The sequence below is a fragment of the Poecilia latipinna genome, unplaced genomic scaffold (assembly GCF_001443285.1).
Source record: "Poecilia latipinna isolate Pla-1442-1.1 unplaced genomic scaffold, P_latipinna-1.0 Scaffold596, whole genome shotgun sequence".
In the NCBI taxonomy this organism is placed as follows: domain Eukaryota; kingdom Metazoa; phylum Chordata; class Actinopteri; order Cyprinodontiformes; family Poeciliidae; genus Poecilia; species Poecilia latipinna.
The window spans coordinates 246,662-260,169 of NW_015113212.1; the positions used below are offsets into that span (position 1 = coordinate 246,662).

Below are 13,508 nucleotides of genomic sequence, written 5' to 3' on the forward strand. Positions count from 1 at the left end.
ATAAAAGATATAGTAAAAGGTATAAGATATTTTATATCTTATATAAGATATCTTATATAAAAGATATAGTAAAAGATATCTTATATCTTATATAAGATATCTTATATCTTATATAAGATATCTTATATAAAAGATATAGTAAAAGATATAAGATATGTTATATCTTATATAAGATATATAAGATATCTTATATAATATATCTTATATAAAAGATATATTTATATATAAGATAATATATATAAATGCTGATATAACTACTTTTACTAAAATATGCTATATCAGCATTTATATAAGATAACGTTCTTCTATGAGATGCTATAATGAAATATGCTATATCTCATTATAGCATCTCATTACAATGATTATAATAGTATCTCAAGTATCTCATTATAATGACGAGATACGATCCCATTATAATGTGATACATCCATCCATCCATCCATTTTCTTCCGCTTTATCTGGGGTCGGGTAGCGGGGGCAGCAGCTTCAAAAGGGAGGCCCAGACTTCCCTCTCCCCAGCCACTTCTTCCATCTCCCTCAAGGGAACCCCAAGGCGTTCCCAGGCCAGCCGAGAAACATAGTTCCTCCAGCGTGTCCTGGGTCTTCCCCGGGGCTGCCTAAATGCCCGGAACACCTCACCCATGTCTCCTCTTCGGGCTGTGCCCGGCTGGGCTCCATGGGTAAAAGCCTGGCCACCAGGAGCTCGCCAATGTGCCCCACCTCCAGGACTGGTTCCAGGGTGGGGCCCCGGTGATCCGCGTCCAGGCAAGGGAGCACCAAATTCAAAGTTGTTTTCCATCATGATGAGAAAGAACTTGATGCATATTTAAAATTTGTCTATTAAATTAAAGATGTGGATGTTGTTTTTTGTTTGTTTTTTAAAGCATTGTATATCTAATTAAATGATTGTGACCTCTATTTTGTCCAATCTTATAAAAGTAGATATTTTAAATCCATTCATTTTCCATACCTATGTTAAAACATGACAAGGTCCCTGTGAGTGGGGAAATTTAAAGTAACCAATTAAAGGTTGTTCTTTTGGACTGTGAGGGGACGCCGGAGCACCCGGAGAGAATCCTCACATCAGTGGAGATCATGCAAACTCCACGCAGAAAACCCAGGAACTCCTGTAAGCCTATAGTGAGAGTGTTGTATTGTGGCTTTTTAAAAGAATTGAGTGTGTTTTAAATGGAGCAGTCAGCATGTGATGTATTGGGAAAATGGTCTTTTTTATGTTCTCTTACCTGCACTGGTACATATGTCTATGTATTTATGATTACGGTCCTGGGGTTTTTTGTTTGTTTGATTGATTTTTTAGATTTTTCTTTGTGTACTCAGTGACATTTTGTTGCTAAATTTACTGTAGTGTCTTTGTGTGATGACAATACAGCAAGTCTACATTTAAGTCTCAGTTTTTTGCTCCAGTTTAAGTTGCGCAATTGGTGGAACTTTTACAGGCTTTTGTAAATCGAGGGAAGTTGTTTTCTCTACTCTTGGGGGAGAAGGTAAAGGTGGCAGGAAATAAGATTTATTTTTAGGCATCTCTGCCTGTGACAATTTTATATGTGTCAGATCTGAACAATGATCGAAAACCTTGGACTGTGTTTTGGCATTCTCTGAGCGAGCTGACTTTGTCTTTGACATTTTCTTTTTTATGTACGGCATATCCAGTCCCTCCTCTTCAGCCTTCTTCATTTCAGACTCTATGTACTGCTTAACTGGGGCTGGCATAATGTCCAGAAGAATCCTCTGCTGTTCTTCAATCTCTCCTTTTCTCTTCTCCATCTGTAACGCACGCTTATTTGCTGCCATTTCGGAGTTGAAATTGGAATATTCGAGAAGGTCTTGTTGTTTTTGTTGCTTCTTTTGTTCTATTTCAGCTGCACACAACCTGTCTGCCTCCATCAAATCACCCAACCTCTTTTTGCTCTTCTCCTTCTCTATCTGCTTTGCCTCCAATTTCTCTCTTACTTTCTCAGCATTTGCTTCCAGAATTGATTTTTGCATTGCAGCCCGTTTCTCATTTTTTTCATCCTCTTGCTGTTTTTCTTTGATCCTCCGTAGTCCAATGACTTTGGTCATTTCTTTCTCTGTTGAAGCAAATTTGGAGGCTTCCTCATTTCCTATCTTCATCAGATGGTCGTATGCAGTTTGTATCTTCATCTGATACCTCTTTAATTTGTCAGCCTTTGCAGCTTTTGCTTTGCTGAAAAAAGTGTCCACTTCTTTGAAATGCTGCTCCTTGCTAGCTATAGCCAGCTTCTCAGTTTTAGAGAGTTTGGGCTTTGTAACATTTTGGTGGATGAATTTCCTTTTCTCTTCCTTTTTTTTCTCCATTTCCTCCTTATCCTTTTGGTTTATGTATGCATCTTCGAGCATAACTCTCCTTTTATCTTCTTTTTCAAGTTCTAGTCGCTCTCCCGCAAGTTGCTTCTTTTTGCGTACCATCTCATTAAAAAATTCGACATCAGCCTGTAGGTTCTTCTTACGATTACAATCTTCATTCATAATGCGTTCTTCAACACTGTGGTACCAAGGCTTCATCTCCCCATTGTCTTTTGCAAGTATTTGTGCAGCAATGTGCTTCTCTCTCTGATTTGCGGCCAACAACTTGTTTTGTTTGTTCATCCTTTGATCATTGAGTATTCTGTTAAAATTTTCCACGTCTTTGTCTCGCAGCAGAATCTTGTAACTGCTCTGTTCGAGAAAGGCATTTCTTTCCTTTTCTTTTAACTGCCTTTCTTCAGCAGCAATCTGCTCAAGTTGGCGCTCCTTTTCTTGTATCTGTGCTTCTTTCTTTTCTCTTTGTGCAGCACGTGTTTCCTGTAAAGTTTTAAGATTTGGTCGCAAGCGTTTTAAACCTCTTCTGGTATTCTCTGCTACCATATTATGTGCTTGTGAGATTTTCTGGACTGTTTGCCAACAAAATGATGGCAGGATTCCAATAGCTCTTTCCATTTTCCTTCTCAGTAAGGGTGAAACTATTTCACAATGACGTATATCTCAAGGTTCTTGACACAAAAAGCAGGTCTAGGTTAAATCCAGAAATGTCTAATATAATCAATCCAAGAAACTCAGCTCACAGACTGGTCCCAGTACAGTGTGTGCAGATCACCACGATCCAAAGTAGAATGAAGTGCAGTGAAATTCCGTTTATTCAAGTGGCTCAGAACTGAGATGTCACAGAAGAAGACTTTGTGACATCACTATGACATATGACATCATCGGAGTATCATCATTACAAACTTCCATTCTGCAGGAACAATTTTCAAAATTCAAAATTTAAGGTTTTCATCCCCCATTACTTAAATAGCTGAAATTTTAGAAGCACCAGACTGATAAAGCAATGTGCATTTTAAGAAGAGTTATGTTGACAAAAAATATATTAAAAAAAAACTAAAATAAAGGCAAAAACCTCTGAATGTATTAGAGAAAGAAANATATATTTATATATAAGATAATATATATAAATGCTGATATAACTACTTTTACTAAAATATGCTATATCAGCATTTATATAAGATAACGTTCTTCTATGAGATGCTATAATGAAATATGCTATATCTCATTATAGCATCTCATTACAATGATTATAATAGTATCTCAAGTATCTCATTATAATGACGAGATACGATCCCATTATAATGTGATACATCCATCCATCCATCCATTTTCTTCCGCTTTATCTGGGGTCGGGTAGCGGGGGCAGCAGCTTCAAAAGGGAGGCCCAGACTTCCCTCTCCCCAGCCACTTCTTCCATCTCCCTCAAGGGAACCCCAAGGCGTTCCCAGGCCAGCCGAGAAACATAGTTCCTCCAGCGTGTCCTGGGTCTTCCCCGGGGCTGCCTAAATGCCCGGAACACCTCACCCATGTCTCCTCTTCGGGCTGTGCCCGGCTGGGCTCCATGGGTAAAAGCCTGGCCACCAGGAGCTCGCCAATGTGCCCCACCTCCAGGACTGGTTCCAGGGTGGGGCCCCGGTGATCCGCGTCCAGGCAAGGGAGCACCAAATTCAAAGTTGTTTTCCATCATGATGAGAAAGAACTTGATGCATATTTAAAATTTGTCTATTAAATTAAAGATGTGGATGTTGTTTTTTGTTTGTTTTTTAAAGCATTGTATATCTAATTAAATGATTGTGACCTCTATTTTGTCCAATCTTATAAAAGTAGATATTTTAAATCCATTCATTTTCCATACCTATGTTAAAACATGACAAGGTCCCTGTGAGTGGGGAAATTTAAAGTAACCAATTAAAGGTTGTTCTTTTGGACTGTGAGGGGACGCCGGAGCACCCGGAGAGAATCCTCACATCAGTGGAGATCATGCAAACTCCACGCAGAAAACCCAGGAACTCCTGTAAGCCTATAGTGAGAGTGTTGTATTGTGGCTTTTTAAAAGAATTGAGTGTGTTTTAAATGGAGCAGTCAGCATGTGATGTATTGGGAAAATGGTCTTTTTTATGTTCTCTTACCTGCACTGGTACATATGTCTATGTATTTATGATTACGGTCCTGGGGTTTTTTGTTTGTTTGATTGATTTTTTAGATTTTTCTTTGTGTACTCAGTGACATTTTGTTGCTAAATTTACTGTAGTGTCTTTGTGTGATGACAATACAGCAAGTCTACATTTAAGTCTCAGTTTTTTGCTCCAGTTTAAGTTGCGCAATTGGTGGAACTTTTACAGGCTTTTGTAAATCGAGGGAAGTTGTTTTCTCTACTCTTGGGGGAGAAGGTAAAGGTGGCAGGAAATAAGATTTATTTTTAGGCATCTCTGCCTGTGACAATTTTATATGTGTCAGATCTGAACAATGATCGAAAACCTTGGACTGTGTTTTGGCATTCTCTGAGCGAGCTGACTTTGTCTTTGACATTTTCTTTTTTATGTACGGCATATCCAGTCCCTCCTCTTCAGCCTTCTTCATTTCAGACTCTATGTACTGCTTAACTGGGGCTGGCATAATGTCCAGAAGAATCCTCTGCTGTTCTTCAATCTCTCCTTTTCTCTTCTCCATCTGTAACGCACGCTTATTTGCTGCCATTTCGGAGTTGAAATTGGAATATTCGAGAAGGTCTTGTTGTTTTTGTTGCTTCTTTTGTTCTATTTCAGCTGCAAACAACCTGTCTGCCTCCATCAAATCACCCAACCTCTTTTTGCTCTTCTCCTTCTCTATCTGCTTTGCCTCCAATTTCTCTCTTACTTTCTCAGCATTTGCTTCCAGAATTGATTTTTGCATTGCAGCCCGTTTCTCATTTTTTTCATCCTCTTGCTGTTTTTCTTTGATCCTCCGTAGTCCAATGACTTTGGTCATTTCTTTCTCTGTTGAAGCAAATTTGGAGGCTTCCTCATTTCCTATCTTCATCAGATGGTCGTATGCAGTTTGTATCTTCATCTGATACCTCTTTAATTTGTCAGCCTTTGCAGCTTTTGCTTTGCTGAAAAAAGTGTCCACTTCTTTGAAATGCTGCTCCTTGCTAGCTATAGCCAGCTTCTCAGTTTTAGAGAGTTTGGGCTTTGTAACATTTTGGTGGATGAATTTCCTTTTCTCTTCCTTTTTTTTCTCCATTTCCTCCTTATCCTTTTGGTTTATGTATGCATCTTCGAGCATAACTCTCCTTTTATCTTCTTTTTCAAGTTCTAGTCGCTCTCCCGCAAGTTGCTTCTTTTTGCGTACCATCTCATTAAAAAATTCGACATCAGCCTGTAGGTTCTTCTTACGATTACAATCTTCATTCATAATGCGTTCTTCAACACTGTGGTACCAAGGCTTCATCTCCCCATTGTCTTTTGCAAGTATTTGTGCAGCAATGTGCTTCTCTCTCTGATTTGCGGCCAACAACTTGTTTTGTTTGTTCATCCTTTGATCATTGAGTATTCTGTTAAAATTTTCCACGTCTTTGTCTCGCAGCAGAATCTTGTAACTGCTCTGTTCGAGAAAGGCATTTCTTTCCTTTTCTTTTAACTGCCTTTCTTCAGCAGCAATCTGCTCAAGTTGGCGCTCCTTTTCTTGTATCTGTGCTTCTTTCTTTTCTCTTTGTGCAGCACGTGTTTCCTGTAAAGTTTTAAGATTTGGTCGCAAGCGTTTTAAACCTCTTCTGGTATTCTCTGCTACCATATTATGTGCTTGTGAGATTTTCTGGACTGTTTGCCAACAAAATGATGGCAGGATTCCAATAGCTCTTTCCATTTTCCTTCTCAGTAAGGGTGAAACTATTTCACAATGACGTATATCTCAAGGTTCTTGACACAAAAAGCAGGTCTAGGTTAAATCCAGAAATGTCTAATATAATCAATCCAAGAAACTCAGCTCACAGACTGGTCCCAGTACAGTGTGTGCAGATCACCACGATCCAAAGTAGAATGAAGTGCAGTGAAATTCCGTTTATTCAAGTGGCTCAGAACTGAGATGTCACAGAAGAAGACTTTGTGACATCACTATGACATATGACATCATCGGAGTATCATCATTACAAACTTCCATTCTGCAGGAACAATTTTCAAAATTCAAAATTTAAGGTTTTCATCCCCCATTACTTAAATAGCTGAAATTTTAGAAGCACCAGACTGATAAAGCAATGTGCATTTTAAGAAGAGTTATGTTGACAAAAAATATATTAAAAAAAAACTAAAATAAAGGCAAAAACCTCTGAATGTATTAGAGAAAGAAAGAAAGAAAGAAAGAAAGAAAGAAAGAAAGAAAGAAAGAAAGAAAGAAAGAAAGAAAGAAGGAAAGGGAAATCTAGGCTTCTTTTCACTGTGTAACTTAACATTTTACTCAATTAGCTTGGACATTTGACTGCTATCTGGACTAATTTTTCTTTTGAATGACAGTTTCTATATTAAACATTCATTCCATTAAATCTCTTCTACATTCCATTTTGCTCCCCAAGCAAAAATTGTTCATTTTTGTTTTCACTTTATTTGCTCAGTGGGTTTACAAAAAGACATGGATGTGTATGTGATTTCCCATCCACCCCTGAATGACTACAAGTGTGCATGTTGGAAGTCTTGGCCTAGAGTGCATGTGTCAAACTCAAAGCCCGCTGGCCAAATCTGCCCCACCATAATTTTTTTGTGGCCCCCTAGAATTTAAAGGGACATTTTGCGGAATGTAACTTGTCTTACTTCCACTCTTGGGAATGCAGCCAATCAGTATCAAAAAAGTAAATAGATTAGCTGCTTTGCAAACTTCAGCCAATACTGTACGAAATAGGATTGCACCTATATATCTCAGTTTCCCAAGCTGCATTTTTCATATATTTTAGATATGCTGCACAAAAAAAAAAAAAAAAAAAAATCAGTGAATAATTTGGAGTTATGTTCGACTGAAAAATCCATGAATACTGAACCATAAATTCTATGGAAAAGAAAAATAAACTGTCTAGTTTGTAGGTATGAAATCACAACTCATGATTACAAAAATAGGAGTTAAAGTCTATTTGACAGCTATCATCAGCTGTTAAGATACACAATCACCCTGCCATACATATGACTTCTAAGAATGGATTATCTGTTGGGGAAACATAAATAAAAAGATATAATTCAAGCACTTATTAAATATTTAGAAGACACAAAATTGGCTGAGAAGATTTAGCATGCATGTGCATGTATACATATGGGTGGTTATTTTCGAGTCATAAAGTTATTTTAGCGTATTAAAAATATGGGATACAGGAAATTTAATTTCTGCATTACGCCGCCAGTAGATGGCGATACTGCACTAAATCTGTAAACTGTCAGTAAACATGGAAGAAGTAGAAGAGTATCCGTCGTTGGTGCTTTACTTTCGTAACATCTCCAGTAGATGGCGACAATGGAAAAGGCGAAAGCATAACCTTAGTCAGTTTTGTCAACCGTCATATAATTTAGTGAAAAGTGAAAAGTTACATGTTAAAACGTGTGGCGTTTTTTTGTAGTATGTGACAATGGGAGTTGCTTTTTTTTTGTTTGCTTGTTTGTTTGTTTTTTAACAGTAGGTTATGCAGGGTCAACAACATGTCACTACATTATCTGAACAGTTTTCGACGAAACTGAAAAAAACTTCCCGCAAATTCATCTAAAGAAGGTTTTTCGCAACACCGTCATTCTCCCGAGCACAACGAAAAAACAGCAGCAAACAGCTCTGAGGAAGTGTCGTTTAGTTGCTGTAAGCGTCTGGTCCGGGGTCTGTTAGCAAAACACTTCTTTGAGGAAACAGGTCTCATAATGACTCTCTTTAAACTGATCCCCGGTCAGCTAGTTGAGGAGACGTTCAGGAAGCCAGGAAGTGTGTAATGCTACTGATGTCAGCGATAGCAGTCATTACGTACCGACGGACAGTGTTTAGTTTGGACATTAGGACGTGAATATTTCTCCTAACAGGTTTACACATTTGAGTTTTAGCGATGGATAAGCTTCGACGTGTGTTGAGCGGCCGGGAGGATAACGAAGAACTCGGGCTAACTGCACAGGTCAGCTGCTAATGCTAACTCCGTTCAGAAAGTATGGTTTCCTGTCTCAGACAGCACATTTAAATTTGAGTTATCAACACTGCATTTCTTATAATGTAGCTTTCTTATTGTTCGCGGTTTATGAATTTAACAGCTAATGCTTACTTTTTAGTCGTTAGTTATACGTATTTCCCACATTATTTGTAAGTCATGTTGCTTTTAAATTAGCTTCCATGTTCTTGTTAGCTCTCAATGCTAACTATTTTGTTTACACTTTTGCATGCTTTCACATTTAAGAGGATACAAGGTAAGTTGCTGCTTAGTTTCACTTTGATCCCAGCTAAAGTTTTACTTTACAACCTGTACATTTGCTCTGACTTTTCTTGAAAAACAGCGCCGCTGTGTGCTCTGTAGCTGTAAAAATGCCTGAATGACTGAATATCCGTGCAAAGCCTGCGGGTCTCACTGTAGGTCATTACTCTTGTCTTGTGACTTCCTCCCATTGTTCTCACCAGGTTCTTGATGGCAGCTCTCTCAGCTTCAGCACCAGGGTGAAATGGTTTGTCATATGCTTTGCTGGAGGCATCCTATGCTCCATACTCGTGAGTGTCTCTGCAGCTCTGAGAGGAAACACAGAGAATGCACATAATCTTCAAGTTCCTGTTCCTTTTTTTTTCTACTTTAAACTAAAATCTGCTAAAATGGCAGCTGTTTACTAACTGGAGATTCACACCTGAACTAATACTTAAAATACCTTGACATAGTCAGTCGGTGCATATGGTTCATAATAGAGGAAGTCTGGTATCGCACACTTAATTGTGATAATTCACACTGACTCAAAAAGCAGTTAACAAGTTAGTGCATAGTTTCTCACATGCTTTTACACTTTGTTTTATGCTCAATCCTCTTTATGCTAATATCACTAAATAAAAATCTAAACTAACAGATGCCTTGGTGATATAGTTATTAAATAGAGCTAACCCAAAAACCATGTTTGCAGTTTTCCAAAAAAAAGAAACATATTTGTAGCAAATTCAAAGGTGTTCTGGTTAGATAGACCAACTGTTTACTTTTTGACCTAAATGCTATATGTAATAGAAAACTAACGTTGCAATTCACTGGCTCATCTTTCAGCCTTAAATACACAGCCAGAGTTATGTTAAAATGGCCCAATCAAAGCCCAGACCCAAATCTAGTTGATAATGTGACTTGACTTGAAACTTTATATTCATGTGGGTTGTCTATCCGGTCTGACGGGGCTAACGATTATGCTGCGAAGATCAAGCCAAATGTCTTTCTCTACATGCTCAACACAAGAAACACCCCAAAAGATTTGCAGCTGTAATTGCAATAAAATGTGACTCTATAAAATATCAATTTATAAGAACTGACAAATGTTTGTCACACACTAAAGAAAAAAGTCAAGACGCATGAATGATTTTGCTAAATTAAATTTTTTTATCAATTTTTAATTTATAAAAATCTAAACTTACTGCACAAACCTTGAAGGAAATTTAACATTAAGTTTGTGCTTAGTTGCTCTGTTTTCCTAGTTTTCATTATGGGTAGTTGTCCATTAGATGTAGATATGTACATAATAATATGTACATGCTGCTGTGAATTCATAAATTGCACCAAACATTTTTTAGCTTAGTTAAATTCTTACAAAGTTACCAAAAAGTTATAATCTAATAATTAATTGTTGATTCAGCAGTATGACTGTGTTCTTTTGCCTTTGACCTCTAATGAATGTGTGAGGATGTTATTCTCTGCAGCTCACAGATATTTTTCTACTGTTTTCTTTTTCCCAGGGTTCAGCACTGCTCTTCCTTCCTGGTTCCGGCATCAAGCTTTTTGCTGTCTTCTACACACTTGGAAATATTGCAGCTTTGTCCAGGTAAGGCGCTGTAGGGAACAGAGCATATCAATTTAAAACCATGACTTGTTTCACTTGATGGCAAGTTTAGCCAATTTTTTTTTTTTGCTCAGATTTCATATATGGTAGGGATGAAAAAACAAACAAACTTGAAAGTAAGTTTTTTTTCATCCCATCAAACTTTGAGTTTAAAGCGCACCTGTGGTGAGATTTACAGTTAAATTACTGCTTTAAATTCTTTCTTTTTTAATAAAATATGTTTATAAAAGTTCTCCTTCATGTGTAGAAAACCAGATGAATAAAAACATTTCCTCTCATCTGAGCAAACCCCATTTATGGGTGAATGCCTCAGTCCTTTTTACAGTCAGCCGTAGATTTCGGAGACAACAGATGTCCTTCCCGTCAGTAAGCAGGAGCAGCATGTGCGTGGACATTGTGTCTCTGTCACACTGAACAGTTGGAGTAACGAGGGAAAGACGGCAGCAGACCCTCTCTTCTGATCAGTCTACACAGTCTACGTCAACATGCTCTTAATGTCTCATCTAGCAGATGTGACACCTAAGTGATTCCTGCTACCCACTCAGCTGTGCCTCACCAGTTGGGAAAGCCTTCGTCTCTTTAACTACGCTGACGTAAAACATCCATCATGTGCAAGGCAGCTCTAACTGCGTCATCGTGCTGATGGACAGGAAGCGCCGAACCCATAATTACTGCAGCATGTTGAGTTAAATTGAACCCTTTGGACAAACCATTTAATGTTAGTCATACTGATAGTGTGTGTGTGTGCTTATTTTAGAGTATTTTTCGTCTTGTGGCATATGGGAGAAATTTCTCAGTTCTTGGAAAGAAAAAATTGAGTTATTATCTTTGTGCTTAATTAGCACGAGACATTTTTACACGTGAACCACTTTCATAGTCTTCCGGTCAAGAATCGAGTTCAGTTGAGAAAATGCTTTTCCCAACAACAAGCTCCTGCAGGCATGTACATAAAGTTAATCGTTCTTTTGGATATCGCCTTTAAAAAAAGTACTTTTTCAACCATTTAATGAATTTTTGTAACCCAGTTAACTTTTTAGAAACTTGGCTTAAGAGCTGCATTAAACTATAAATGTTTTGGTTAATGCTAATTAATTAAATTTCAAAATAAAAACTTCACATATAAATTAAAAATTATGTAATGTTTAGACAGGAATTCACCTTAAGCTACAAATCTTAATATGTTTAACAAAGTCTCCATTACAGATTATATGGCTTATAAAGTCTTCAGTAAGCATCACACTTGCGTTGAGTTTGGCTTGTTTTCTCTGTTTTGATATGCCTTGTTGATCATTCGATGATAACTTGTTTGCTTGAGGCTCCAGTAAATCTTGCGTGGACAAATAATTATTTAAGGAAAACTTAGGGGCGGCCATTTTTAGTATCATTCACCATCTTTTGTGAAGTTTTTTTCTGTTGCGATAGGAATTATAATTCATTGTAGCAAACGGTATATTCCAATTTATGAAGTTTGAAAAACTTCAAAACTGACAGTATTTTCAGGATTGTTCATTTTGATCTCGTTAGCTCCATGACGGTGCCAATAAATATTTGTAATATGTAATGAAATGTAGTTACCAAGTGCTTTTTTTATGATTTAATTTTTTTTTTTATTTAAGACTGGTGTCTTGAAGAATATTGTGATAATAATTTCTTTGTAAAATACAGTATATTGTGCAGCCCTAAGACACATGCAGTCACACAAATACTTTGTCTAAAAGAGACTGTAAAGAAGTTGTAAATACTTTTTTGTCACTTTTATCATTATTGCAATAAATACAACGAAATACGATAAAAGTTTTAATCGGTGTCACCCTATGCTAGCGTTATATGATCTTCCAGTTTTACGCTCAGCTTTTTCCTACATTGGCGTCGGTGTGAGAGAACTATTCTCTGCTTCACACAGTCAAAAAGCTGCAGCGACCAATACAGTCTTTATACTGCCTCTTTGCAGCTGACATCAGTGTTTAAGATGATAGAAAATCATCTTAAAACTTCTGTAACAATCTGAGTTTTCCAGTGGTTTTCGAGCCATAAGGAAACCGGCCATAAATCACAATGCCTCACGTAGAGATCCAACAATCTGTCACTTTTGGCAGATCGTCCACATTTTGTCATCCTTCATGATGTAATATGATTATTTACCAATGTTTGTGATTACAGTCCTATAGAGTGTGGATGTTTTATTTTTTGGATCTGAAAGTTACCATGTGTTACCAACACATGGTAACTGTGTTGGGCTGGAGGGAGAAAATGTGTGCTGCCTTATTTTGTCAAATTAAAAAGTAAACTTTACACAATGTTCCTTTTCATTATTGTGCTTCATATTAACAGCAGACATGTCTTTTTTTTTTGTATTTTTAAAGCACATGTTTCTTGATGGGACCATTAAAACAACTGAAGAGGATGTTTGAACCAACAAGACTCATAGCAACCATTATTATGCTGGTAAATATCCACTTTTGCTCCTTGGTTTTATCCAATAAAATGGATATGTTTCGGTATATTGACACTATGTAGCAATAATATCCATTTTGTGTTTAGTAGGTCAAAGTTTATTAATGGTTCTCTGGTTATTATCTTGTGATCTTTTTTGGAACGGTTAACAATTTGCTGTAGCAAATAACATCTGTTTTACAATGCGGCTACTTTCTCTTAGTAGATTTTGTGTGTTGAAGTTTACTTTTCCTGTAAATGTAAAACAAAGTGATGATTGTTTGTATTCTCCTCCCACCAGCTCTGCTTTGTCTTAACACTTTGTGCAGTGTTTTGGGTGAGATTTCAGCACACTTAGATAAAAAAAAAACAACAACAAAAAAACCATACAGATCTCTTTATTTGTCTCACTGAAACTGTTATTTTAACACATTTATGTTTTACAGTGGCATAAAAAGGGACTGGCAATCATCTTCTGTATTCTGCAGTTTTTGGCAATGACCTGGTAAGACTGACCTTCAGTTTGGTCTCAGCTGTTTTTTATCAGAACAAACTTTGGTCTGTCTGAATTTACTTGAACTAAATGTCCAAAACTTTTGTTTAAGCCATGCAATTTTTCATCCGTCCATCCATATAATTTATCATTTCTACCACTTCTATCTCTAAAGACGGTATAGAAATTAATTTGTGAGCCTTCGAGTCAGTATTAATCGGTTTATTTTAAAATAATAA

At 37.1% G+C, this 13,508-nt stretch overlaps 1 protein-coding gene across 1 annotated transcript in view; it reads left to right on the forward strand.

The window, feature by feature from the left end:
- The first annotated feature begins 7,982 nt into the window (after positions 1-7,982).
- sft2d1 (SFT2 domain containing 1) overlaps positions 7,983-13,508 on the forward strand; it is a 13,548-nt gene continuing 8,022 nt past the window's right edge. Inside the window, exons 1-6 of the mRNA XM_015042595.1 lie at positions 7,983-8,449; positions 8,944-9,030; positions 10,240-10,325; positions 12,707-12,788; positions 13,078-13,113; positions 13,223-13,281. Of these exons, the coding sequence (XP_014898081.1) occupies positions 8,384-8,449; positions 8,944-9,030; positions 10,240-10,325; positions 12,707-12,788; positions 13,078-13,113; positions 13,223-13,281 (416 nt within the window). The 5' untranslated portion in view covers positions 7,983-8,383. The remainder of the gene's footprint in view (positions 8,450-8,943; positions 9,031-10,239; positions 10,326-12,706; positions 12,789-13,077; positions 13,114-13,222; positions 13,282-13,508) is intronic.